Raw genomic sequence first — 26,300 nt, 5'->3', positions numbered from 1 at the left:
GTTTTTTTGTGAATTCCTGGCAGGTCCCGGGTTCGAGTGGTGCAGTCGCTATTTTCTTTTTGCCGAAACGGGCAGGTACATACATGTATGTTACGCGTCTTGTATGGCAAGATGTGAATGAAATTGTTTTTGACTGACAATCGTGTCCATGGTGTGGCGGAGATGTACCGGGTGTGTCGTGAGGGCCATTCACTCCGTGCTGCCGGGAAGTCCGATCCGCTTGGCCCTCGCTATCTCAAGAAGCGAATCAGCGTGATACCAGCTCGTTCCATTGCTCTATAAGTGGTGAGAGCAGCCATCCCAGCGAGCCTCTCGTCCCATGCTCGAGCATCAGGCCCACCATCGGATGTCAGCCACGACGGATCTTCTCATGATGGCTTTCGTTTCAGAAGCACCGCTTCATAGTCTCCGCATGCTTGGCCAGGACTCCTTGAAGACACTTAGTCCAGCACAGTGATCGTGCTGCATATCCAAAGGATTCCAGGACAGCTACCCACCCCTCCACCTCATACTCCCATCAGCAACCAGCGTCCTCAAAACCTCAATCTCCATCTCCCTCGCCTTCGCCCTCGCGTCCCTCACATCCTCCCTCCCCTTCGCAACAGCATCAATCCTCCTCCTCCCATCCCCAAACACCACCGTGAAATCCTCCAACACCTCTCCCTCCGCAACAACACAACAAGCCCCAACACGACACCACCTCCCAAGCACAGCCCCGGCGCCAACCCTCGCATTAACTTCAATCATACAGTGCTCCCCTACACGTATAGCAGCCACGCTCGCTCCGGCCTCAATCCCAACCCCGTCTCCAATGACCACCACCCCCTCGTCCTCCCCACCATCAACCCCTCTAGAAACCCGCGACCCCACAACCGCCTTCTCAGAAACAATACACCCCCTCCCAATCACCACCCTCCCAAACTCAGCATCGATCCTCGCGTACGGGTGCACGAACGTTCCTTCGCCGATTTCGATCCCGTGTGCGCCGGTTAGTTGCGCTTTGTCCGCTATGATGGCTGTAGAATGGAGTTTGCAATTTGCTGAAGGGGCGGAGAGGTTGGGGGCGGTGGTTGTGGTGTTTGATAATCTGCGTTTGGATTTGGTGGCCATTGTTGATTGGGGTGCGGTTGATTGTTTGGGTGTGGATCAATCGAAGAGGAGGTGAGGTTGCTCGCGCGTGGTGGTAAGGCGTGAACTTTATTTTACGAACGGCGCGCGAGGTCAGGTGACTATTGTGCAGAAGATAGCAGAATAAGATTTACTGGGCAGTAAATCAGACGCTGATGGACGGTTGATTTGACACTATTGCGCCAGCACCACGAGGGCTCTAGTAAACATCTACACTCGAAAGCGAATAAGAAAAGAACACCCCAGACGCCTCGCTAATCCCTACACACTCGAGTCTGTGCGAACCATCTTTCCAGGTAAGAGGCAAGCAAGCTCCGTGGCGCACTCTAGACGGACGACACCGCGCGATCCTGCACCCGCACGCTCTCATCCACAAGCTCGGGATAAGTGGCCTTGAAGATGGAGCCGACGGACCAATTCCTCAGATCCATCACGTGCGACTCGAAGACGGGATTCATCTCAGAAATGGGTGCCCCGAGCGCGTCGCGCTTCGTCGAGGAGGGCATCAAAACGTGATCGGGAGGGTAGGGCCAGTTGACGCTGATGGTTCCCGAGAAGGGAATGAAAAGGTCCTCAAACCTGATGTGGCTGGCGGTGGTGCACATGCGCACGCGCATAAAAGGCCAGCAGAGGTGGTCCACCCACGCGGGATGCGGGTTGTCGAGCTGCTCTCTGACGGGCTGGATCCAGGATGGGAGTCTTTCGTAGCAGCTCTCGCATGGGCAGATCTGCCATCGCAGGATGAGGAACATGAGGTAGTGTACTCCGACGCGCTCGGGGAGACCGTCGATGCCGGGGAATTTGAAGAGGATGTCGGTTAGGAGGGCTGAGATGGGATGAGCAGAGGTTGTGGAGGCAGAGCCTGGATCGCGAAGGCCATCCAACGTTGGATAGAAGGGTCCTATGACTTCGCTTAATGGGGTGCCGCTCGCGAGTTGTGCGCGCCGATCGTTCAGGAAACCGAGCAGGAGTGCGTCTAGGGGGAGGACTGGAGAGGAATTGGCGGGCACCCTTGCGTACAGTGGCTTCTCCATACCAGGAGAAGGGTTCGACTGCGGAGACTGCGAGGTAGGCGCGGACGTGACCATATGCTGCTGTCTGGGTCCAAGAACATAGTTGAGACCATGCCGCTCACCGTTCATCTGCCCCAGCATCGCAGCTGGGGGAGGCAGGCGGGGCTCATATGGAGCGCCAGTAAGTCCGGAATAGTGAGAGGATGCAGCTGTATCCAGACGGGTTTCATGCGGACCACCAGGCGTGGAAGAGTGAGACTGGCCAGCAGAACTCGGCCGGGTGCTGGTATGGGGCGATCTCAACTCCGGATGCAGAAGCTGCTGCTGCTGCTGCTCGTAGGGCGAAGCGGAGACACTGTGAGGGAAGTGCGGAGTCTGAGGCGTGTTCAAGGGTGGAAGGGGAGATTGCTGCGCAGTCAAAGTGGCGAGCTCTGCATTGCTCTCTGTGAGCCACGCGGGATCGGGAGAGCGGTCAACGACAACGTCAAACGTACCGTGAAGATTGGGCTGGGCCGGCTGCGATTGGTGGGAAGGGGGATGTCCGCCACCCACCACGCTCTGCACCACTGCCAGTTTATTCCGGAGCTGCTCGCATTCCGCCAATGCTCGATCACGTTCGAGGGCGAGGCGCTGGATCTCTTGAAACGGCTGGCCGGTCTCGAGCTCTTTAATCCGACGCTCCAAAGTCTCGATGGTGTTCTTCGTCCTCTCGCGGATGGCTCTTTGCGCTTCGCGGTCGTTTGCTCGTTTCTTCGCCAGCTGATCGGGCGTCAGGTTGGCCACCCCCCTGCTGCCCGGCACTCCACTGGCCTTCCTCTTGCGGCCATGGGGCGGCGTGTTCGCATTTGAGGTCGGGGCATGATGTTGCGACAAGGCGGCGGCAGCGGTGGCAGCAGCGGATGATGAATAGTCGGCCTGGGAGGGAGGATGGAAGGGATGCACTTCCGAGTTGCCCGGGGAGGGGTTCATCATGCTGCGGCGACGACGAGCGGCGATCCGCCGATGTGCTGGGATGCGTGTGTCAGGGAATTCACGACTCGTGTGACGACCGGAGTCAGGAATCATTCGCAAAGCCCAAGCCCCGCGCGCTAAAGCCTCGGCGCCGAGTCATGAAACTTTAAACGCGTGCACGTGTCGGCGCTGACAGTGAATGCCACATTACTCGAGATATCAGATCCATGTCAAAGAAGACAATTCTGCCAGGGCATCACGGTGAATTGCTGCAAAATGATCGGATGTGAACTGCCGTAGGACCCACATCATCGGTCACTCAATACTACATACATCTGCTGCACGCATTCCATCCCCTCCCCTATCAACTTACTGCGCATAGGCCAGGCAGTGGATGCTATCGAGCAGCATCAAGATCTGCGCGCTGTCATCCTTCCTCAGCCACTCCCGCTCCGTAGCGAAAGTCTCCCGACTCAGGCCCCATTGCACCGCCGCTCGCCGTTGCTCTTCGGTCAATACGCTGATCTCCCGACCCGACATGAGCTGCCCCACAATGCGCATGACGATATGGAAGGGGAGCGGGCAGGGTGACGAGGGGTTGCGGAATGGGCGCCCCTCTGCCCTCTCCTGTCTTGTCCACGCTTGCTGATGGCGAATGAATCGCATGGGATCTTGGTTGCGGATCATCAGCACGTTCAGCTTCTTGACCACACTGTCGAGGTCGTTGCCCTCGCTGAAGGCACCTTTGCGATGCTTTGGCTTTTGGAAGAGCATTGGCGTGATGGGAGTGTTGGTCGCATCCGTCAGTGCAGTCTCGCGTGTGCTCACGGCCAGCCTCGAAGCATCGCATGCTTGAGAATTGTGGCCATTCATGCAGAGCCGGTGGCCGGACTCGCCGACGGCACTGTCTTGGGCAGCCAGTATAGCTGGTACCGGTGGCATGCTGGGATCAGGAAGCGAGGAGAAGGACTGAGGACTGTCGGAGCATTCGCCGGTCATGGGAGTGACGTAGAGGAGAAGCCGAGAAATATTGACGAGTGTCAAAGCTGCGTGCCACAGTTCGACACTGAACGCTCCATCTCGGGCAATGATGGCACGCTTGAGCCTCTTGCGAGCACTGTCAATCTCGTTCGCTTCTTGTTCGCCGGCGTCCGTGGATCGGAGAGATTTGATGCTCGTCCGTCGGTCCTCTTTGACTGCAGTCAGGGGCGCTCCGGCTGACGACTTTCTTCTGTTTCCTCCACCGTCTCCGAACAAGCTGTCGACGTCGGTGTGATCGGTGTCTGCCGCCATCTTGTTGTCCTCCACCATTGTCTGCCATCTTCTGGCCTCCGCCTTTTCGAGTAGTTGGACACCCTCTCTTGACAACACCCCGTCATGCGTCCATTCCAATCCTCTGCCACCTTTGTCTTGTGCGCGAGCTGTTGTCGGAGTGGAGTCTGACTGGGCAGGAACGAGATCTGGAAGCAGTTGGTTGGGGTAATGGTGATCTTCGAGGACGTAAGACAGCCACATGGCGCCAGAGTCGTTGAGCCCGATGTCGCGGAGGGAAATGTAGGGAATGGAGCGGAGGCCACACCTTGTGCTCATCGGTTCGCCAGAGATGTTTGATGCGAGATCGCTCTGTTCGCGCTCTGGCTCTTCATTCTGCTCCGCGCGAGACCTTGACATGCTGCTTCGCGCCTGTGGAATAAATGCATCTTCGTCGCTCACCGATGGAATGGGATCAATGTGGGGCTCAGAGACGTGTGTGCGAGCAAGAATCTCCAGTGCTCGACTGCCCAGATCTTGGTTGCCGCTGAGGTCGAGTCGTCGCAGTCTTGAACAGTGTCGGAAAGCTTTCAAGAAGGAAGCCCAGTGCTCGGCTGCGTCTTGAGTGGTCACAGTGATCTTGTTGTTGGCCAGACTCAGGACCTTTAGCTCGTTCTTGGCCAGCTCGATGACGCGAGCAAGGGAGGGGAGGGAGGCTGTGGTGATGGCGTTGCTGGAGAGGTCGAGGACTTCGAGGGCCAGAGAGACGTCTCCGTTGGTGGAAAGGGCAGCGTACAACCCATCCAGCAGCGCGCAGGTCCCTTCATCGCCGAGATCCTTGTTGGGGGCGATGAGTTCGATGACATGAGCGGTTGGAGCAGGAGGTGCATCGGTTGGGGCAGAAGAGCTGCTGGAGCTTTGCTTTCGGGCCTTGATGGCTTGCTTCTCCGCGTCCTTCTTGCCCTTTTCCGCTTCCTTCTGCAGGGCGGTGCCGATGATGTGGCCTAGCTTGGCCCCGGAGTTGGGGCGATTGGTGTAGTCGAACTTGTTGGATTTGCCCATGATAGCGGACGGTGCTTGCTGAAGGGAGAAAAGATGGGCTGGAAGAAGACTGAGGAGTCGGTGGGGTTGGAGACTGCATATAATTCAGTCTGCTTTCGGTCGAAGAGCGGGCTGAGGTGAATGAATGAGGTGTCACGGTGCACACGCGGCTTGGAGGAGAACTGTTTGCTGTGTGGACGTGGTTCTCGAGGCTTCCACGGCGGGAGTGCGAAGAGGGAATGACGTGGTTTGCAAACAGTGATGGAAGGCAGGTGCGCGCCCGCGATTTCCGACTTGGACGACGGCAGGCAGGAAGGACCAACCTACGATTTGCGGACGCCTGCTGCGAGCCTGGTTGAAGGATGTCAGTCTTCACTGTTCGTCTTCTGCCGTCCTACTTACACGTAACAACATGCAAACGGCGTTTGGCGTGCCGTCTTTATTGATCAAGTCGGACCACCAATGTCCCTACCCACCTTGCCGCCCGCTCAAAGACGCCCAAGATCACGTGGGCTTGCTTGCTTTTGCTGCGTCTGCTCTGTCTCTTTGCCAGCATCTTCTCTGCTGTCTCTCGCCGAGAAGTCACTCTCGTACAGATTACCTACATCTCAACTTTGAGAGGCTTCGGTCTCCCCCACTCGCCCGCCCCTTGCGATTTCGAGCAAAGCGGTTGGAGGAACCATACCGTCGGGCCCGGCATTGTGAGTGCATAAGAATGACTCAAACGTCGCACGGCTGGCGGCCTGCATTCTCCAGCACCACCGAGCAAACAGTACCGAGAGATACGACACGTCGAGAGCGCAAACAAGACGTGCGTAGACTGTGTAGGTCGTTGACATTCGAGAGGCGTTGAGCCGTCTTGCCTGAAGCTCCTGGCCGGACCCCTGCCGGGCCTTGCGCCGGCTCCACCAAAAAGTGCAGCGCAAGTCGACGTCACAGCACTTGCCACCAAACACCAACCACCAACACCATCCTCGACCAAAGCCACGGCGAAACTCCCTCTCCCACGCTTACCCTACCTCTTCACCGCCCTCATCCTCGCTCTCCTCACCCCCCTCCTCCTCCCCCTCCCAACCATGCCACGCAAACACAGCAAAACAGCCTTCTCATCCGCCGATCCAACAACAACAATCACCCTCCCCGCCGAAGAAATCCCCACCCCCAAAACCTTCACCGACGGCCTCCCCCTCCCCAAACTCTTCGTCTTCGACCTCGACTACACCCTCTGGCCCTTCTGGGTAGACACGCACCCCACGCCCCCACTAAAGAAATCCACCGACGGCGGACTCACAGTCAAAGACGCGCACGGCGGGCGCCACGGTTTCTACAACGAGGTCGCGGGCGTGCTGACGGCGATCAAATCGCGGGGCTTCCAGCTCGGCGCTGCGAGTCGGACGTGCACGCCTGATCTTGCGAGGCAGATGCTCACGTACCTCAGTATTCCGTGGGAGGGCACGGCGCAGCCGGCGGTGGAGTTGTTCGATTACCTTGAAATGTATCCCGGGAGCAAGACGACGCATTTCCAGCGAATACAAAAGCGGAGTGGAGTGCCTTATGAGGAGATGCTGTTCTTCGACGACGAGAGTCGCAATCGTAACGTCGAGGAGCTGGGTGTGACGATGCAGTTGGTGCGAGACGGCGTCACGCGGGCTGAGGTCGACAAAGGGGTGGAGAGCTGGAGGAAGAGGAATGGAAGGACATGACGATGCACCGTGTGGTCTACACAATACAGATAGAGTCCAGAAGATACAGCCAAGAGGGTTGGAATTGATGTTCCTTATTGAACTAGAAACATGAACAAATGCATAACGCTCCATCCCACCGCCCAGAACGCCTTGCTCAATAGCACGCTGCAGCGCTATCCTTTGCTTGGCCTGAAACCCATGACCCGCTCGCTGTTGTGGTATCTGTACTGCAAACAATCATATCCGTGAGGACCAGTAAGATGCAGTCGATCAAGTCTGCGCTCAATGCTCATCAGAAAGAAAGAAGAAAAGAGTGACGCAAACGCTTCATGGCGTGAACGAATGCTTAGTTGATGCTGGTAAGGCCGTCATGGGAGTTGCATCGTTCGGCGTCAAGATGGGGCGAAGACTGGACCGTGGCGATTGGCGACGAGGCTCAGGCTGCTGCTGGGACCGCGGCATCAGCATGCCCGGCATCCACGTCTTCAATCTCGCGGCCACGGCAATCGACCACAATCCGGCGGCCAAGATCCTCCGCCGGAACGCCATCGCGGAAAGCGCCAAAGTCAAGTACCTAGTAAAAATGGGAGTTAGCATGTAGCCTTCATCAACAACACAGACAAGCACTCACCTCAATGTACGTCAAGTTATTCCGTTGCACGGCGGCAATGCATCGGCGCTCGTCGAATCGCACCTGCCAGACCCCACTAAGATCCGTCAGAAGATCCTTCACGCACTCGCCATTGCGCACATTCCACATCTTGAGCGCTCGGTCGCTGCCGGAAATGATCTTCTGCCCGTCATGCTGGAAGCAGGTGATCGCGCCGGTGTGCGCAGACAGCGTGGCCTTGCATACGCCCGACTCGGGATCCCAGATACGGAGAGTGCTATCCGCCGCAGCGCTGACAAGGCGGTCGTGTGAGAGGTCGAGCAGGCCGACGAGCGAGGTGTGGCCTTCGAGATTGAAGAGACACGCGCCCGACTGCAGATCCCAAACTTTCACGAGGTTATCCATGGAGCCGGAGATGCAGCGGTTGCGTGCGTGGTCGAGGACGACGGAGTACACCTTTTGCGTGTGGCCTTGGAGGCGGTGCATCTGGTCGCCAGTGGAGATCTTCCATACCCGCACAGTGCAGTCATATGAGCCGGACACGAGCGTATCACCGTGTGCGGCAATCGCGCGTACCGAGTTATGGTGTCCGGAGAGGGCGCGGAGGAAGTACGGATTGTCGCGGTCATTGGTATGCTGCCCCGTCTGGTAAACTGGGCGATCGCCGGCCTGTGGCAGTTTCCACACACGCAAAGTCGAGTCTCGAGATCCGGTGATGATCAGGGGCTCTTTGGGCATGTATATGGGCGTTCCGTCCGGTGCACGGTCGACCACCTCCGGCTTCAGGATGACCAGACATCGAACAGTCGACGTGTGCCCTTGGAAAACTTGCAAGCATCGTGCCGTCTTGATGTCCCAAACGCGCACGCTTCTGTCGGTCGACCCAGAGACGAGAGTGTCGCCGTCGTATTGCAGGGCCCACACGCCCCCTTCATGCCCCTCGAGCCGGTTCTTTAGAGCGCCAGTCTTGGTGTCGTAGACGTTAATTCTCGCATCGTCACTCCCCGTCAAGATGTTTTCATTATCAAATAGCAGACACGTGACGACGTGTCGGTGATGTGCCCGGAACGCGAGATGCTGGGGTTGACTGTCTTCCGTCATCCACGCTTTTCGAATGAGGTAATGGCGTTGGTACAAGGACTTGAAGAGGTGCATGCTGCGTAGGCTGGGTAAGCCGACCGCCGGGTGCTTCACCTCCTGTGCAGCCGCGTTCGCCAGAGCATTGGGTCCTCGAGCGGAAGAGAGCAATCGATTGACGTGAAGTGCCGAGGTCGACGTGCTCGGTTTCGTTGCCGACGACGAGATTTGAATGGCGCGGCGTTTCAGCAGCTTCGAGCCGTTGCGCTTCAATTTGGCGGCAACGGTGCTGGATGTGGCCATCTCCTCATCATCGCTGCTCACACTCGTCGCCGCCGTACTAGACGAGCTCTCTTCTGCAAACTTCGACTCGGAATGGCTCAAGTCTTCTTCGTACCCGAGCTCACCCGGATGCTGCCAGCCCCAGCCTTCCTTGACGGCTTTGGCAATCTCCCCTTCGGGTAGGACAAAGCCGTCTCGATCGAACAGATCTTTCCAGGCCTTCTCGTCCGAATTGATATGCCTCCTCCAACGCTTCGACACCTGTGCCGCGCGACACATGCTCTGGACGTCAAGGTACCGAACGATGTTGAGACCCAGCTCGACGGGAAGAACATTGAAGGGGTCGCACTTGAGAGCAGGGTTGACCACGTTCGCAACCACTTGCAGGGTCGGCTTCGCACAGCGTCGCAGAAGCTGGTACATGATGTACGTCTGCATAGTCTCGGGCATGCTATCGAAAGCGTCAACCATGGTGGGAATGTCCATGACGGTGGGCCCGCTGCTGTATTGCGGCTGATGGGTACGAGTATCGGAGAATCGCGGTACCTCCGGCCGGGTGCCAGACGTATTAGCTTTCGAAGGAAACGAAGGATTCGGTGCAGTGGCGCCGTCTTCCAAGTCCAACGCCGGGACCATGCTTTCATCTTCACCCATGTGCTCGCCGAAAGAAATCTCAAAGGCGTTCTGCCGTGATGCCAAATTGGCGGCAGCTGTGATGGGCGACAGACTAGGGCTTGGCAGGCTCGCGTCTTGCTGAGAGCTGGTGACCAGGTTTGGCAGATTGGGCCGGCGGAACTCCTCCAGCGGCGGCGTATCTTCGTATTCGGCGTCAATCATGGGTGGAGTGGTGGTGGTTGCGCCTCTCGTCTGACTTGCACCTGGCAAAGCGTGGTCATCCGGATGGCTCCGCTTCCTGGTGGTCCTACCACCGTAGAACGGCGGACCAAGCTGGGAGTCTTCCTCTTGATACTCGCTATCCGCCATGTGCACGTCATCCTCGCTTTCGCCATCCTCGCGCTGCAGTTCTTGCAACCGAGATTGAGACGGTCTCGTCAGACCCTTCGTCCGGCGTGCGTGTCTATTGGCGTGTAGTCTGGCAGGGGCATTCGGAGGCGCGGCATCACCTTCGGGAGTGATAAGGGAGGGATCGCGGGGCGTGGGGATCTCACCCGATGCAGCTCTTTGATTGAGGGACGGGAGCTCCTGCAGCTCCGAGTCGGTGCGGTGTAGGTGTGCCCGCGGTTTCTTCATCTTTCGTTCCAGACTAGCCAGCTCCGCTGCCTCTGCTATGGACAGCGGAGTGTGGCTTCGCTTGTGGGCGCCGGACGCTCGGACATTGTGCACCTGCTTGCCCACGTGACTATGTTGGAGATCACGCACAGGTGTACGGTACGACTTGTCGTCCTGCTCGGTACGGATGGCACCTCCCTGCATATGGATATTTGCCTGCAGTTCTCGATGTTTCCTGACCGTTTCCCGTGCATCCTCTTCCTCCTGAAACCGGATGGGCATGCCGTTGACATCGGTGCAGAATCGTCGGAGGTATTTTGGCGTTGGAGAGAAGGCCAGGGGGTACTGCTTTACGTCTCTTTCGAACAAGTCTTTGGGTGGTCTCATGATCAAAGGAGGGAGGGAAACGGTCGTGGTGGTGGTGACGGTCGTGACGGTCTGTTGAGTTGCCGGGCCAAAGCTGAGCTGGGCCACAGTTGAATGCTGAGGAGGGAGGGTGTAGGGTGCCATCACGGTGGAAGTGTTGGAGGTCGGTCCAGCATGGTGGTGTCTTGCTTGGACGTCGGAGACGTTATCGGCTGGTGAGGCGGGGGCGGTGGAGAGGACGGTTTCGGGTTTGAATGCAGGTTCTGTGGCACGGAGGCCCAGGCCGAGATTCCCTGATGCCTCCATCATGGGATATGCAGCGGATGTGGGTGTAAGACGCGTTTCCCGCGCAGCTCGTGCTCTTTGCACGTCGCGTTGCCTTCCTCGGGGGGAAACACGTGCGAAACGCGGTAGGCTGATGCCCACGGGAAATGAATGAGACGCGCCCCTTCAGACAACACACTGCTCGCGAGGTGTGCAATCACCAGCTCATGTTGTGAATGTGGTCGAGGGTTTCGTGGCGGGGTGGAAATGCAAGGCGGTAGAGGTGCCTGATGTGGACTCTCGGCTGCCCCTCGGCAAGCCCACGGAAGCGGAAGAGATGGCGACTACCGCGTGGTCTGGGGAAGTGAGAGGAAGCCCTGAAGGCGGGCTTGGGTCGAAGAGCAGAGAGATGGTGGTCAGAAGGATGGGGGGTTTGATTGTTAAAGCGGTCTTCAGCCCGGGGATGAGGTGGGCGGAGGCGGAGTCGGAGGCGAGAGAAGGCAGGAACCGGCGCCGCTCCAGCTGCCCGGGGTCCCGGCAAGCCATGCCCCTTTCGGCAGGAAAAAATTCATGAGGCGAGCACGATCTGCTGAACCGCTGGCACTACTTGACATCTCTGCATATCGATGAGGCTTGCACGCAGCTCCAATAATTACAAGTAACTACATGTAGTCTTACATTGGTCCATGAAAGATAGCCAGCGGACGCAAACCAACCAATAAACCACCCTAGAGAAAACTAAGGCGGGCAAACTTTCCAACGCTCCGGGGTATCTTTCAAACGAACGTGGAAACAAATGTATGGATCGAGCCAGTGCACCTCCTCGTCAGCACCAGACAACCATGGCCAAGGTCAGCAGAAATTAGTGCTCCTGCTCACCTACCGGTTCTTCTTCCTGCGGTACCCGAGCGCATCACTTCCTCCGCCTAGCTCCGCCCAGGCTGCGAGCACATCTTCACCCGCACTGGTGATGCTAGCCATGCTTGTGATACGCACAGGTTGCTTTTGAATCGTGTTGAGCGTCGGGGCGGTCGCATCCGCGCCGGGCGGATGGGACTTGAGTGGCTCGGGAGCCTCAGATTGAGAAGCGTTGTCGCCTCGTGCGCTTGCTGCAACCGCATCCAGCACCTTAGGAGCATTCGGATTCAAACCCAACGGTACGTCGGACTCGAATGTGGGCATCAGAGACGAAGGTCGGCTGTCCGCAATCGACGGAGATGCTCCTTGCAGGTGTTGCAGTTCTAGTGGAGTGAAGTCCAGCACGGGTGGCTGTCGCTGGGGTCGCGGATGTTTCAGACTCGTAGGCCGCGCCCAGGTGGTGGCGACCGGTGTGTCTGGGCTGTCGATCTTGCTCCGCGAGCCGTACTCGGCAGCCTGCTCCTCGGAATAAGTTTGCAGAGCTTCCAAGTTTTGGCCACCTGAGCGGCGGTGCACCTCGTCGTCGGTGGTCTCTCCGCCGGTAGTCTCTGCTTCCGTATCGCTTCGCACATTTCCCTCATGTCCATTAGAAGGTCGTTGTGCGGCAACGCCAGCTTCATGCACAGTCCTCTCAGTGCGCAGTCCGAGAACTTGATCGGTGAGTTTCTGCATCGGCGACACGCTTGGTATGGCCGGCAGTGCGCTTATTCCAGCACCGGCAGTCTCGCGTGAGGTAACGGGTTTCGGCCTCCCAGCGTGCTCAGGTGGTGCTTCAGAATAAAGATAGCCTTCAGACTCGCGGCGCCCATCAAGATCACCATCCTCTTCTTCATCGAATTCAGATAGAGTCTCCTCGTGGTCGTCATAACGGGAATCAGTCTCGATCTCAGTCCCTGAAATCGGACGACCGGCGAACTCATTCCCGAGTCCGGGCGCGGCAACGAGGAAACGATCCATCTTCGAATTTCGGTCGCCATTCAGACCATCCATCTGCAAAAATCTGCCCATTTTGAAGGCTTTGTCCACTTCCTCCCTTCGAAGAGCGCTCATGCGTTTTCGCTGTTGCAGCTCTTCTCGGATCAGACTTTCCGTCTTGCTCAGTGTGCGACCCCCCGTCCTTCTGCCGACTTGTTGCTTGAAAACCAGCAAGGCCGGATTATGCGGCGCATCTTCACCATGGCCGTGGTGCTGCTGCTCATGATCTCGTCGCGCAAGACGATAGCCCTTTGCGAAACTCATTTTCTGCATCGCCGCGCGCTTCTGGCGCATGAGCTCCAGCAACATCATCTCCTCTTCGGTCACAGCCATGAGTCGGGACGCATCAGTCGGCACGCTACTGCACGTCTCTTCTTCTCCGCTCTCAAGCCCATCTCGATCGTACGATATCTGCGTTGACGCTTCGTACTGCCGCGAACCGACCAGAGCAGCGATATTTCGCCGGATAGCGGAGGAGGACGGAGATAGCGCGCTCCCACTGCTCCGAACCGTCATTTGAGGCGTCGCCGTCTGGCTGCTCTGACCGTCTCGGAATGGGTCGGAGGCTTGAGAACTGCTGCACCCGTTGGCCGGGTCGATCTTGGTATCACTTGAAGAGTGCTCGAGACTGGTAGACTGAGCAGGATCGGATGCGTGACCCTGGGGTCGTGGCAGCTCTGCAGATGGCACTTTAGTATCCCTGAGTGCGTCACTGCCCGTACTGTCCACTTTAGCAAGCGTTTGCCGGCTGTCCTGTTCAGATCCGGAGGAGAGCGACAAGACGCTTTCTGCGCCAAGTCTAGATCTGGCAAGCCTACTCTCGCCGCTTCGTTTCCGGCCGTCCAAAGCCCCCGAAGACACACTTCCGTCGACGAGTGAGCCTGCACTGTCCTTGCTGCCTTTCCGATCTCGGGCGGTATCCTTGGATGTCCGCGAAAGTGGATAATTGCTGGCCTTTAGGTGTGGTGGAGTCTCACGGTAAGAAGCGGGCAATTCTTGAAATCGGCTTTGTGGAGCATATAGACTGAAAACGGAAGGCAGTGGCTGTTGCGGTAGCTTGGGGTCCTTTGGGGGTACCTCTCCAGCCGGAAGCTCAACCGGCTCCGGCTCATCATCATCGGAACTAATGTTCAAGCCATCGAACCAATTTTTGATGCCTTTGGGGGGACGGTAGATGTTGGTTTTGGGGGAATCAAAGCTGTCACGCTTGGATGTGCGAGGAGCATCGTTTACTGGCGCCCGGCCAGAAAGATTCGATCTTGCCCGAGGTTCCACGCGGAAATGGGAGCCCTTCCGTAACACTCGCATGCGCACCGGCTCTTCTGGGAAGTATTCGGAGAACCCCGCCGGACTGGGCGGGGTTCGAGGAGACTTGCTGGTCGATGCAGCTCGACCAGTCAGCTTTCTCTGGGGCAGTAAGGAGCGCATGCCAGTTCTTCGCTGGCCATAGATCTCGTCGCTGGGGGTTCTGCTCGCCAGAGGCCTGCGCGTGCCAGCGGGCAAGATAGATGGCGTAAGCAAGGTGGAGTCGCTGGAGCTCCCGTAGATGGGATCGAAGAGGGGCGGTTTCCGAAGGGCCATGTCTCGCACCGAGGATTCCGATGTCTGTTGGGAGACGTGCAGAGGCTGTTGGGAGGAATCATAGTGATGCCGACTCAACGACTCGATCGAAGGTTGTTGCATCAAGTGATGGGGCGAGACAGCAGTGAGCCCGGTGCTCGCACTCGACGATGGAGCCAGATACTCGGTGGATCGTACGGTACCCGACGCGGTGTCTGAGTCGTCTTCGGAAATGTGATCCAAGCCTCGTCGACTGTTCTTTGCACCATCTCGAGCACGAGCGAGGGCGGCAGTGTCGGCATATCCAATGCCTACCCGCTCGCCAAGCAGCCTCTGGGCTTTCGGCGGAGCGATGATGCCGCTGGTTGCGCGTGCATTATTGCCCGAGATGATGATGGATTCCTCAATGTTAAACCCGCCCTGGCCCTTCTCTCCCAGGAGTTTCTGAGCCTTCAGCGGCACGCCAGACCGCTCAGGCCGGCGGGTATCGGGGGGATTGGTCGTGATTTCCTCGACCGGCGCATGACGTGAGGGAAGGCGCATGATAGGTCGGGGGTGTCTGGGACGATGCTTTGGAGATTACATGTGGGAGTAGGAGGAGGATGCGTGTGTTGCATTTCTGCCACGGCGTTAGCAAAGCGTACAAGAGCTGAAGAGCGATGGTACTGACGCGAGAGTGCCCGACTCGGTGCTCGTGGGGGCTTCCGTGGGGTGGAGTCCAGCTCGTCTAGTGGTGGTATAGATGCATTATGCACAGGCGACAATGACAAGGAGTTGGGGTGGAAGGATGGTCGACTGGAGAAGAAGAGGCAGTGATGTGCTCAGCTATGCACGCCATCCTTCTCCCAAGATGCGGTCGAGTTCGTTGGATCGACCTCTCACGTTACCCTTGAACCCTCGCCCGGGCCCACACAACCCGAGCGCACGGGCGTCATCCCAGCAGCAGGCATCCCCGAACTCTATTATTCCTCCCATTGCCCCAGGCAGGCGCGATCAAGTGGATGTATACCTTACAAATAGCATCATCTTGTTCGCTCGCCTCCTCCTACATGTATGCCTCAATGCTGCCATCTCGTTCGTCCAACGTCCATGCGATGAACGAGGGCACCACAGCCTCCGTCATGATCCAGCCCTTGCTGCACCGTACAGCCATGGATCACTCATCGCCCGCCGCAAGCTGGCGCACGCTGTTCCCCTTCGTCTCACCATCGCGCAGATCGCACCCATTTGGCCGGTAATCGCTCGCTCACCACGTGCACTTAGGAGGCCCGAGGCAAGAATAAGAGAGCGGAGAGGGGTGTTGGTGTTGATGATCGCGCTGATCGCACCCCCTTCGCGCACGCACAGCCGTGTTGGCGGATTTGTATAACCGGCGCATGGCTTACGGAGCGTACTACCGCATTCGGATCGATGCAAGGCGATCGACCTCGACCACACCCTGTCACGCACTGCACGCATGTTTGCCGTGACTCTCGCACCATGTACGTGGAAGTGAAAGACTCTAGTGGTAGACAAGGTAGCCTGAGGTGATTTGCTTGTCTCTTCTTCATTTCCCCCCGTTCTGTTCAGCAGACTTTGCATAGGTATTCTGCCCGACAAGCATGCTGCAGAATAAGTACCCCCAACTTCCCGGGTCCTTGGTTTTCATTCATCAAATCATCATCATCACATTCCATCATGCGAGCCTCGTCTCCTCCCGTCCCCTCGCGCCTCATCTCATCTTTCCTGAGGGGGTAATTCCTGCTCTCAAGACTCGGTGCCAACTTCTACCCATCGAATAGTTCAGAAAGGCGATGCTTCACCCCATGCCGCCAATACTGCACCAACGGGCTGTGCGTCCAGTGCACTCCATCAACAGGTCCTCATGGAATGACATCGGGCGTGCCAGCAAGGGAGTTCAAGCCTTCTTCCGACTCTTCCACGCAAACAAGCAAAGCCAGCCCGGCAAGCCGCTCATCCCTGGACAAAGAGATTCACCTCGGCCATCCCACTTCCCATCGCGTTGGCCTCCCACGCCTCAAAAGCCGTCTGCACATCTTCATCACTCTGGATGCTCACGTAGTCCTCCTCGTCCAGGAATTTCAACTTCACCAGCTGCGCCCCTGCTTGCAGGCCTCTCTCGCTGAGGCTCAGATTGGTACTGCGCTGCAGCTTCGCGTCGATGCGGTCCACAAGGCTCTGGTAGGAGATGTTGAGAGGGACGACGAGGGTGAGGGATTGCGAAACCGAGGGACAGTGCACTTTGACCTTCAATTGAGTCGGCGTTGGCCCTTGTTGTCCTTCATTAGGGGCGGAAAAGGAGGATTGAGGCTTGTGGAATGTCGATGAGGGGGGCGGTGGCGGGGGTGGTAGATGCTGTTGCGGCGAAGGATGCTGTGGAGGGGGATACATGCCACCGGGTGTGGGTGTGGCGTTTCGCGACTCCCGATGCTGGTATTGTTGTTGTCCACTGGAGACTCGTTCGCGCGGCACCTGTGGGCTGGCGTTCTGGCCTCGCGGCGGTGGCGGCAACCCATTGCCCAAGCTCGGCGAGTTGTTTTGACTGCGGGGAACCAGCGTTGGGTTGTACTGATAGGGTGCCGGCATGTGCGGCACCGGTGGCTGCGGCACAGCGCCGGGCGGCGGGCCTCGGGGTTGGTTGTGAATGTCGGGGCTGCTCACACTCCTATTCCTGGGCGCACCCGATGCTACGCTATGCATGCCCGGCCTGGGCGGCGGAACTCTACCAAGCGGTGGCGGCGTCGGACCGCTCGTTGAAGGCTCTCGCTGTCTTGCCATTGCGGGTGCTGTATATCTTGCACTGTGCGCTGGAGGAGGATACGGGCCGTCCTCAAATTGCCTCATAGGCTGGCTACCAGGCATAGGAAAGCTGCTGTACATGCCTGAACTGGCGCTTGTGCGGGAGCTCGAAAGCGTGCTGGGTGACCCGTCCACTGGACTGAAGTAGCTTTCGGGCTGGCTGCCGACCTCTGCTTGCGCGGCCAGCTGTTGCAATTCTCTCGTTCTGAGCGATAGACTGGGCTGATGCATGCCCTGCCCGTAGCGGGCCGGCTGAGCTCGTCCGGCGTTCGAGGAAATACTCTCTCCTCGACTCCTCAAGCTGGTGAAACTTGGGTTCCTACTCCCTGATCCAAGGTCTTGCAGGGTTGAGAAACCGCCGACAGAGCCAACGGCGGTGGCGGACGTATGACCGCTCCCGACGAGCGTTTCGGCGTCGTCCTCGTCTTCTTCCTGACCGAACTGTGCGTACGGGTTTTCCATGGCTGGTTGATTTCTCATGAATTCGAACTCCGTCGTCGATGTCCCGAGGCTTCGATTCCCTTCGCTGTTTCTGCCTGATCGGTCTCGCCACTTTCTGCGTTGAATCTCGATCTGGTTTGCCCATCGCTTCATCATTTCCTCGGTGGTAAACCGTATGATGAAGTTCTCAATGCTAGGATCACCTTTCCAGAAGATCTGACATGTGTAGGAGCCTGATGACAAAGGTCAGCAATCGCGGTTCGTCTGCGTTACATCATGTATTCATTGGGCTTGAACGCGTTCGGAGACGTACCTGGCTTGCCCAGAGACACCAGATCGGTGACATTCTGCATGAAAATGCGACCCTTCAGTTGCAGCTTGGGCTTGCCTCGCTTGTCGACAAGTTGCCTGTTGGAGAGTTTGTTTTTGGGCTTGCTCAGGTCGATATCTTTGCAGCAAAGCAGGATGGTCTCGAAGAGGTAGACGTGATACTGCGCAGCATTTTCATCAGCTTCCGAATCCACATCCATGGTCAAGCACATCGTAACACATACCTGTCTCTCGCCGTCCTTGCCTCCCACGCCCAGATTTTCGCTTTTGAGCACGGTGAAGGTGCCGTACAGCAAGAGTGCACCGAATGAGTCCACCTTATGGCCCTTCCAGTCCTCTACCCGCAGTTTCAGCTCCTGCACCGTCTCGATCTTTTCTTCTTTGTCGACGGCATGGTTGGTCCTCGCGAGGACTGACGTCGAGGCCTCCTTGCCGATCAACAAATCTTGCCGCCGTTCTTCATCCAAGTCACCCTTCTTGTACAAGTCGTCAAGCAGTAATGGATATTTGGACAATCTCTGAAAAGGCTTCATCAAAAATCCATAGAGGTTGGTCGGAGATTCCACCAGTTGCCGCATTTCTATGCTCGCGTGCATCGTAGTCAAGGCCAGCTTATCGAAATTGGCCACGACCGTCCTCTCACATTTCCGCTGATTTGCGATGTATGGCTCATAGACCTTGAAGGCCTCGCAGTAGAGAACGAACAGTTTGCCCCAATTCTGCTCCTCTTCGGCCAGGTGATTGGTTTGCTCTACCCGAATCAAGAATCTTCTTTGGAAATCCAGCAGAGCGTTGAGGTTGAGAAAGATGTCATGCACAGCATCGCCCGGGACGAGGCCCTTTTCCTCCACGAGATGTTTGAAAGCCTGCAGGAGTTCCAGATGCTGCACATAGGTGCGTTCAGTGCTGACCAATTCGCTGACGATATGCTGCCGCTGTGTTCTCTTCATCCCCTTCTCTGCTTGCTCGAAATCGGAGGCCGTGGGCTGTATATCATCGACGATGCCCCGTTGGACCAATATGTCCAGCACACGATTCACGACCCGAGCGACTTTGACGAAGCCGGTGGTATCGTCTCCATACAAGTCGGTGATGATGAAGCAGTCCTCTTGCGCAAACTTCAAGTCGGTGATGCATGCTTGAATGAATTTGAACGTGCACGCCTTGCCCTTTTTCTCTTCCCGCACATTGGCTGGCATGGACAATGGCTGATCTGGTCGCAGAGCGTTGTAGAGCAGCATGAGGGGGTAACCTCGACGAAAGGTACGCCAAAGCAAGGTCACTGGATCGGTGTCATCGTCGGCATCTTCCTCTTCCTCTAACAGGGACTCGCTGAAGCCGGGGACGCCTTGGAGTCTTTGCCGCAGAGTGACACAGATCTGGAAGAGGGAGCTGCTGGCATCGGCGACGGTGTTCATGACATTGTCCGTCGCCGTGACATCGCCGTTCGTGGCAGTGGCCATGACGGGCAGCGGCGTGGAGTCGCCGGGCCGCGGACCGCCAGTGCCCTGGCTGGGCAGACCGTAATTCAGGCTGGTGCGTCCTTGCGCAGGGGCGATTGGTGTTGACCCGCCTTGGCTCATGCTGGCCGCATGGCCGACCAGATTGGCAGACTGCGTCTTTGTATAGGCGGGGCCATTTCTTGAGCGATGGTCCATGGAGGAAGCAGTGACGGGAGCGGTTTGGATGCGCTGAAGAGTATAGGGACCCGGGGCAGACACCATGTCCTCCTCCGGGATCGGCTGGTTCACGGAGGCCGGGGAGGGGGAGGGGGAGGGGGAGGAGACTGAGACGGATCTGGGAGCCGGCGGGCTCACATGTTTGCGAGTGGCCGCAGAGGGGGCGAGGCGCGCGTGGAAGAAGGTGAGTTGGGGATTGCTGCGGGGGTCGTACTTGTTGCTCGTCATCCAACCCGCCGCGTGACTGTTGGGGGGCAGGCCGGGGGGAGGGAGTAGCGAGGGAAGAGAGAGATTCGGCGGAGGGTGTGGCGGTGGTGGAGACGCAGACGGAGGTGGAGTTGAGTGGAGGTGGTGGAGGCGGGCGCCTTCAAACAGTCGTCTGCGCGCAAGTGTAGGCTCCTTCAGTCGGAGAAAGGCGAGCTAGGCTTGGTAGGGGAAGCGCGCGGCGCGGGCGCGTTGCCGGAAGGGCGTCCGTGGACTGGACCCTCCTCAACCGTTTTCCCAATCCGGCGCTTTTCTCTTCGAGACCGTCCACAGCGTGCTTGTGAGGGCAGGCGAGCGACGAGCAGATCGGGTGCAATGTGCAGCGGATAGTGTGCAGTAGCAGAAGCACGTCGCACCGCCGCTTGCGCCCCTTTCGCAATGCAGACGCAGTCAAGCTTTCTTGCGTGCAGAGCGCCGGCCTCGGTCTGAAGACCGCCTCCAGCACATGCACGATCCGCTAACCTTCTCGTCCCGCGCCAAGTGGGTCGGAGGCTGCAGATTGTAGAGCGATGGAGATTTTCAGCAGCGTCTGGCGATGAGAGGCGAGAGATCTACCATCTGCCGGCCTCAGGCAGATGTTTCCGGTAATCACGTGATCGCTGCCTTGCATGTGCACGAGCGGGCCGGACTTGCGGCGACATCATTCGCCCAAAACAACAACAACCCACCTCTTCATGTCGCCCGCCACCTTACACACTACACCAAACCACACTACCTCATTGCTCACTTCCCACATGCATACAACCTTCAGTTTGTTCAGCCGTGGGAGCTGACATTACCCAGACCCCACCGACACCAGTAACTCTTCGATCCTCACTCCGCCGCCACCCTCGATTCGGGCGTGCGCCGAGTTTCGCCTTCTCCGTCGATTGCCTCCCGCACATGGCCACCCCATCCTCTTCCCCGCAGAACACGACCAAGTTGCGCCAGCTGTCCCTGCATCCCAACACCACCATGCGCCATGAGCACTCCCAGAGTCAGCCGGATGAGGGTTATGCCGAGGACGAGAGTCATCTCTCGGACGGCGAAATGACCACGGCCGCGCACATGGGTATGGAGATCAGCGAGGCCGCTGATGTCAGGAGCATCTTGGACCAGATCCTCATGCTGCCCATTGACAAGCGACACGCCATCGCACAGGCCTTGGTCCCCACCCTCCCCAATCCTCAAAAGGAAGAGCTGAAGCTTCTCATCGACCGTCTCACTCATTTCGACCCGGCCATCTACCTGCCTACCGAAATCTTCCTGCTCACTTTCTCATATCTCACACCGCGCGAACTTTTGACAGCCGGCGCTGTCTCGCGCATCTGGCGTGCACGCGCGCAGGATGAGCGATTGTGGAGGTCGTGTTTTGCCAGAGAGGGTTGGGTGATGGATCCCACACAGACTGAGCCCCTCGAGCAGCTGGCGGAGAGACGGGGTACGAAAGCAGTTGAAGTCATGATCAAAAGCTCGGAAAGGGGAAAGATGGAGGATGAAGCAAGCCCGTCGGCGCTGGAACGACGCTCAAGCAGGAAGAGGGGCAGAGATGAAGCTTTCAGTGACGGCGAAGGGGACAGAGGACTGCTTGGTCATGTCGATGAGGCCATATCACAGTTCGATGGCGCCGTCGACGAGCTATCTCATAATGTGCATGTGGACAGCATGGAGGGTGTGGAGGCGGCTCCGCCTACCAACTCTGCAGCGAGGATTCGCCGTTCTTCCAGTGCCATCGACGCCAATGATGCCCCCCCAGAAGACGTGCTATCGAACCCCGCAGCCCTTCTCCTTGCACCTCCTGTCTTCCAGCCAAGAGACAGCCAACAACAAAAGCCCAAGTTGAGCTGGCCCTATCTCTACAAGCAGCGCCGTCGCCTCGAAGCCAACTGGGAAAATGGCTTATACAAAATGTTCCAGCTCCCTCACCCCGATCATCCAGAGGAAGGGCACGACGAATGCGTTTACACTATACAGCACACCCACCGCCATCTGGTCTCGGGGTCAAGAGATCGAACGATACGCATCTGGGACCTTGCGACGAACCGGCTGAAACGAGCGCCGTTGGTAGGCCATGAAGCCAGTGTGCTCTGCTTGCAGTTCGATGAACGACCCGAGCACGACATCATTGTCTCGGGCGGCAGCGATGCGTATGTCATTGTGTGGAAATTCTCCACGGGCGAAATCCTGCACAAAGCACTGGCGCACGAGGAGAGTGTGCTCAATCTCCGCTTCGACGACAGATACATTGTCACGTGCAGCAAGGACAAGTCGATCAAGATCTGGACCCGACATGCGCTGGCTCGAGACTCTCCACTCGTTCCGGCTCATGTTGTGTCCGACTTTGCGACGATGCACCTAATCAACAACCAGATCCCACAGTACAGTCAGCTCTCCGTCCTCAACGGCCACATGGCAGCAGTGAATGCGGTGATGATACACGACAATACCATCGTCTCCGCCAGCGGCGATCGAAGCATCAAAGCATGGGATATCGCCACCGGCCAGGCGAAGAAGAATTACTCGGGGCACCTCAAAGGCATCGCCTGCGTTCAGTTCGACGGTCGTCGTATCGTTTCAGGCTCATCCGACAACACCGTACGGATCTTTGATGCCGAGCAACAAACCGAAATTGCGTGCCTAACTGGCCACACCAACCTTGTCCGCACCGTCCAAGCACGCTTCGGCGACCTGGACATTGTGAGTGCGGAGGAGCTGGCGGCGGAGGCGAGAAAGGCAGATCTAGGGTTCTATGCCGCGCTCGCCAAAGGCATGCAGCCGGCACACGTGTCGAGGCGTCATGGCGGAGGCCGTCGAAATGCCGGCTCCAGTCGGCCAGAACACATGCTGGCACTCGGGAGCAAGATCCCGCCTGGTGGAGGAGGCAGTAGGTGGGCGAAGATTGTGAGTGGGAGCTACGATGAGACGGTTATCGTTTGGAAGAAAGACAGCGAGGGGAACTGGTGTCCGCGGGTGAAACTACGTCAGGAGATCCTTAGGCCTTCCAACACAAACCGACGACGAACACCAGCTGCAGCACCGGCGCAACCACCCCAAGGACAGCACAATCAAGCGGCTGTCGTGCCCAATCACGTCCAGACGCAGGCGCATCACCACATCGCTACGGCCCAAGGTCACCTTTTGCAGGCCAACCATCTTCTTCAGGCACAACAACAGCCTGCGCCTGCGCACCCTCCTCAGAACCAACCGGCTCTCCATCCCAACAATCCTGCGGCCGCTGCGAATGCTCCGAATCCCGCGGCGCAAGCAGGGCAGCATTCGGTGACCACTTCCACCGCGACAACATCGCAGCAACAGACTGCCGGTGCTCCAAACAATACAAATGCTGCAGCCGCAGCAGCGGGCGGCCAACAACAGGCCCAGGCTCCAGCTGCCGCGGCGGGCCATCACGGTGGTCACCCGGCAGCCCGCGAAAGCAACCGAGTGTTCAAGTTGCAGTTCGATGCCCGCAGGATCATATGCTGCAGCCAGAACCGTGTGATTGTCGGGTGGGACTTTGCGAATGGTGATCCCGAGCTGGAGAGGGTGGGAGAATGGAGCCAGGAGACAGCGTAGTAAGCTATCATCCCATGGTATGTTAGATTTCGAGGCGACGGCGGACAGGCGGGTCGGTTCGAGGGGAGGGGCAACGGGGCATCGTGAGACCAGTGTCAAACATCTTTATTGGAGATGAGCCAGGAGGTAAAGGTCTGGTAGTGAGCCGAGCTGCAAAGCCCACGACTCTCGTAGTGGAATGCATCGGTCACACAAATATCGGGCCTCTCTTCTTCACAAATCAAGTCGTGTGAGGCACGTATTGGTGATTCAGCAGTCACAAATATATGCTGTGAAGTCCGCATTCTCATGTTTGCTGTTGGTGTGTCTATCGAGCTACGAGCAAGCGCAGCCGACCTCGGCTACATGCACGTCTCATGGTCCGCCTGCCCTCCATCTCCACGCCTCGATCGGCCAGCGACGCTACACCATCCATGAAGCGCGCCCGATCATCCACAGACTTCGCCGGCTTGATCGAAAGCGGGAAACGAATGGCTACAGGTCGGGGATCGGCGGGCAGCGCCCAGGTGTTGTTCGCGGTGCCGGTCGAGTCGAGTGGGGGCGAGGTGATGTGCACCCAGCCGGCCAAGCAGGTCTACCTCGTTACCTGGACGAGCGGGCCTGACAATCGATTGACTTCTGTACGTTCCTCGTCTCGACGGTGTGTTCATCTCAAGACTAATGCGTGTGGTGTCGTCAGTCCTTTTGCAAAGCCGTGACCCTCGCGTTGGACATTATCGAGCAGCGATACGAGCCCGGCGTCGTCATCACCACCTCTGGCATCCCGAAAGTAAGCCCTCTCACCAGGCTGGAGGGGAGTCTACGAACGAATCTAACGAGAGGCTAGTTCTACAGCAATGGCCTCGACCTCGACCACGTCCGGGCCACGCCGGGCTTCTTCAAAAACTACATGTATCCCCTCTGGCATCGACTGCTGACGTATCCCATGCCCACCGTGGCGCTGGTCAACGGCCATGGCTTCGCCGGCGGCTTCCTCGTGGCCATGATGCACGACTACCGCATCATGAACCCCCATAAAGGGTATTTGTGCATGAATGAGAACGAGCTGGGCGCGCCGCTGCGGCGTCCCATGGCTTCCATCTTCCGGGAGAAAGTGTCGCCTCAGACATACCGCAAGATGATTTTGGAGGCTCACAGGTTTAAGGTATGTGTGAAGAGTGTACTCTAATGAGGAGCTTTTGGTATTGATGTGTTGGTTAGGCTCTCGAAGCCATGCAGGAGGGCGTCGTGGACTGGTTGGGTGGATTGGACGAAGCATTGGCGCACATTGACGAGTTCAAGCTGGTGCAAAAGTCTCAAAAGGGCGTCAGTGGGAGGGTGGTATATGGACATCTCAAAGCCGAGATGTGGCGTGAAACCGTGAACTATCTCCTAGAGTGGAGTGAAGATGCGATGTTGTGGCAGCAGAACGAGCACCAGCATGATGTTGAGACGAAGAAGAGAGAGCGGAAGGTACAGGAGTGGGAGAAGAGCAAGGCGAAGTTGTGAGTTGTGCTGGTGTAATGGGATGTACGACCATGTCTATTCTTTTTGAGACCACATTGACTCCCGACTAGTGTCGACGTTAAGCCGTGTTCAGTGCCACAGATCTACATCTGTCGTGATTCAATACTGCCCAGATTGTGTTCCAAGCGCATGGACGACCGACAGTACATGACGCCGCCCATCGTGCTGTATTTGTGAAGATTCATTCCCTCCAGCCCGGTGAATTATACACTGGAGCCTCTGGGCAGCATCCACGCCTGCCTCAACCGCGTGAAGCAAACATGCTGCCATACATATATATTTCAGCCAGCCTCTTCGTTGCTAGAGGTCGGTTTACCGGAGCAACTGCATCGCCACGGATCGAATCTCCATCGCCGCGATCATTTGGAATACATCCATCATGCTAGTGGTACCCGCAACAGTTCCTTCATGGAGGCAGCTTGTGGACGTGTACGGTAACCCCCTCTGGGCACGCTGGTTGTGGCAATCTGACGTGAAACAGGCCAGTACAACAAATGGGGCCGACCGATTTGACCATGTACAGCAACGGCGAGCAAATCAAAATGCACAAATACTTGTTGTACCTAAAATCCCCTTTCTTCCGCGGAATCTTCGACCTCGATGGGTGGGAGGTAGGCTGCGCGCGTGCTACTATCGAGAAGCTAAGAAGCGCTGACCTTCCATCGCAGACTCGAGCGCCCACCAATCACTTCATGATGTATGACAACCCAGACGAATTGCGGATTGTCAAGCATTGGCTCTACACCTCCGAGTGGAGTGAGGAGTACAGTGGGCAATACCCCATGGACTTGGCGGTCAAGGTGTACGTGCTGGCCGATAAATGGGGCCTCGACACGTTACGAGCGCAAGTGCCCGAGCGATTGATCATGTTGTTCGGCTGTGCAGCTCACAACAAGATCCCCGACTTCATCGCAACGGTGCGCGCGGCGGAGAAGTGTAGTAGTGCTTCCCAGCAGACGTTGTGGGAGGTCGTTTTGGAAATCTTCCGATCGAACGCTTTAGTCCTGCTGCGAGATCGTTACATCATCGACCTTGTTGGGGATATGCCGGTGCTGCGAGTTGATCTGGAGGCCATGGGGCTCTTGGGGCCTATTGCAGTATGAGCAGCATTGGGGCGAATTGCTGGGCCTTCCAGGTCGTGAATTGGCGGAATGAGCTTGATCAATTTCAATGTTATCACACATATATCCCACAACTCAAACCATCTTCAAGTAATCTGGTCCAAGAGATGAGGTGGTGTTCATCACGAGGCTTGCCTAGCGCCATGCAAAGTGACGTCGGAATTCCGCGCCCGCTTTCACCGCACGCGCGCGCTTCATCAGTCCGGTTTCCAGCTCCAACTCTCCTTTCCCCTCCGTGTATGTGACGGTTGGGCCGG

At 57.5% G+C, this 26,300-nt stretch overlaps 11 protein-coding genes across 11 annotated transcripts; 5 read left to right on the top strand and 6 right to left on the bottom strand.

The window, feature by feature from the left end:
* Positions 1–489: 489 nt before the first annotated feature.
* On the bottom strand, positions 490–1,110 carry BDY17DRAFT_258801 (trimeric LpxA-like protein; the record flags this gene model as incomplete). Its single annotated transcript, XM_033731810.1, has 1 exon — positions 490–1,110. One exon carries the CDS (start codon positions 1,108–1,110, stop codon positions 490–492), a length of 621 nt encoding a protein of 206 aa, XP_033585117.1.
* Positions 1,111–1,496: 386 nt separating this feature from the next.
* On the bottom strand, positions 1,497–2,975 carry BDY17DRAFT_229714 (uncharacterized protein; the record flags this gene model as incomplete). Its single annotated transcript, XM_033730195.1, has 2 exons — positions 1,497–2,570; positions 2,694–2,975. Coding segments are annotated over 2 exons (1,356 nt in total), but the record flags the coding sequence as incomplete, so codon positions are not given.
* A 451-nt stretch (positions 2,976–3,426) lies between these two features.
* BDY17DRAFT_64246 (uncharacterized protein) lies at positions 3,427–5,875 on the bottom strand. Its single transcript, XM_033738575.1, has 3 exons — positions 5,861–5,875; positions 5,708–5,735; positions 3,427–5,478 (listed from the first exon to the last, which is right to left on the bottom strand). Exon 3 carries the CDS (start codon positions 5,403–5,405, stop codon positions 3,462–3,464), a length of 1,944 nt encoding a protein of 647 aa, XP_033585115.1. The 5' UTR covers positions 5,406–5,478; positions 5,708–5,735; positions 5,861–5,875; the 3' UTR covers positions 3,427–3,461.
* A 585-nt stretch (positions 5,876–6,460) lies between these two features.
* BDY17DRAFT_314177 (magnesium dependent phosphatase 1) lies at positions 6,461–7,087 on the top strand (the record flags this gene model as incomplete). The annotated part of the gene is made up of 1 exon (XM_033735788.1): positions 6,461–7,087. The coding sequence occupies one exon, from the start codon at positions 6,461–6,463 to the stop codon at positions 7,085–7,087; it is 627 nt and encodes a 208-aa protein (XP_033585114.1).
* A 418-nt stretch (positions 7,088–7,505) lies between these two features.
* Positions 7,506–10,778, bottom strand: BDY17DRAFT_258744 (WD40-repeat-containing domain protein; the record flags this gene model as incomplete). Its single annotated transcript, XM_033731803.1, has 2 exons — positions 7,506–7,643; positions 7,701–10,778. The coding sequence occupies 2 exons, from the start codon at positions 10,776–10,778 to the stop codon at positions 7,506–7,508; spliced, it is 3,216 nt and encodes a 1,071-aa protein (XP_033585113.1).
* Positions 10,779–11,375: 597 nt separating this feature from the next.
* On the bottom strand, positions 11,376–15,209 carry BDY17DRAFT_306124 (uncharacterized protein). Its single transcript, XM_033734995.1, has 2 exons — positions 15,022–15,209; positions 11,376–14,970 (listed from the first exon to the last, which is right to left on the bottom strand). The coding sequence occupies exon 2, from the start codon at positions 14,892–14,894 to the stop codon at positions 11,778–11,780; it is 3,117 nt and encodes a 1,038-aa protein (XP_033585112.1). The 5' UTR covers positions 14,895–14,970; positions 15,022–15,209; the 3' UTR covers positions 11,376–11,777.
* Positions 14,765–15,932, top strand: BDY17DRAFT_63731 (uncharacterized protein). Its single transcript, XM_033738573.1, has one exon. The coding sequence runs from the start codon at positions 15,094–15,096 to the stop codon at positions 15,718–15,720; it is 627 nt and encodes a 208-aa protein (XP_033585111.1). The 5' UTR covers positions 14,765–15,093; the 3' UTR covers positions 15,721–15,932.
* Positions 15,933–16,304: 372 nt separating this feature from the next.
* Positions 16,305–19,384, bottom strand: BDY17DRAFT_258767 (Pleckstrin homology domain-containing protein; the record flags this gene model as incomplete). The annotated part of the gene is made up of 3 exons (XM_033731805.1): positions 16,305–17,824; positions 17,905–18,082; positions 18,146–19,384. 3 exons carry the CDS (start codon positions 19,382–19,384, stop codon positions 16,305–16,307), a joined length of 2,937 nt encoding a protein of 978 aa, XP_033585110.1.
* Positions 19,385–20,968: 1,584 nt separating this feature from the next.
* BDY17DRAFT_258805 (uncharacterized protein) lies at positions 20,969–23,416 on the top strand (the record flags this gene model as incomplete). Its single annotated transcript, XM_033731811.1, has 2 exons — positions 20,969–22,823; positions 22,899–23,416. The coding sequence occupies 2 exons, from the start codon at positions 20,969–20,971 to the stop codon at positions 23,414–23,416; spliced, it is 2,373 nt and encodes a 790-aa protein (XP_033585109.1).
* Positions 23,417–23,964: 548 nt separating this feature from the next.
* Positions 23,965–24,904, top strand: BDY17DRAFT_319498 (ClpP/crotonase-like domain-containing protein; the record flags this gene model as incomplete). The annotated part of the gene is made up of 4 exons (XM_033736283.1): positions 23,965–24,036; positions 24,096–24,185; positions 24,243–24,560; positions 24,617–24,904. The coding sequence occupies 4 exons, from the start codon at positions 23,965–23,967 to the stop codon at positions 24,902–24,904; spliced, it is 768 nt and encodes a 255-aa protein (XP_033585108.1).
* Positions 24,905–24,997: 93 nt separating this feature from the next.
* Positions 24,998–26,139, top strand: BDY17DRAFT_64036 (uncharacterized protein). The gene has a single exon (XM_033738574.1). The coding sequence runs from the start codon at positions 25,417–25,419 to the stop codon at positions 26,023–26,025; it is 609 nt and encodes a 202-aa protein (XP_033585107.1). The 5' UTR covers positions 24,998–25,416; the 3' UTR covers positions 26,026–26,139.
* The last annotated feature ends 161 nt before the right edge of the window (positions 26,140–26,300 follow it).

This window comes from Neohortaea acidophila, assembly GCF_010093505.1.
Source record: "Neohortaea acidophila strain CBS 113389 unplaced genomic scaffold BDY17scaffold_14, whole genome shotgun sequence".
Taxonomy (NCBI): Eukaryota; Fungi; Ascomycota; class Dothideomycetes; order Mycosphaerellales; family Teratosphaeriaceae; genus Neohortaea; species Neohortaea acidophila.
Note: the sequence above shows the minus strand (reverse complement) of the source record. Positions and strands in the feature narration are given on the sequence as shown.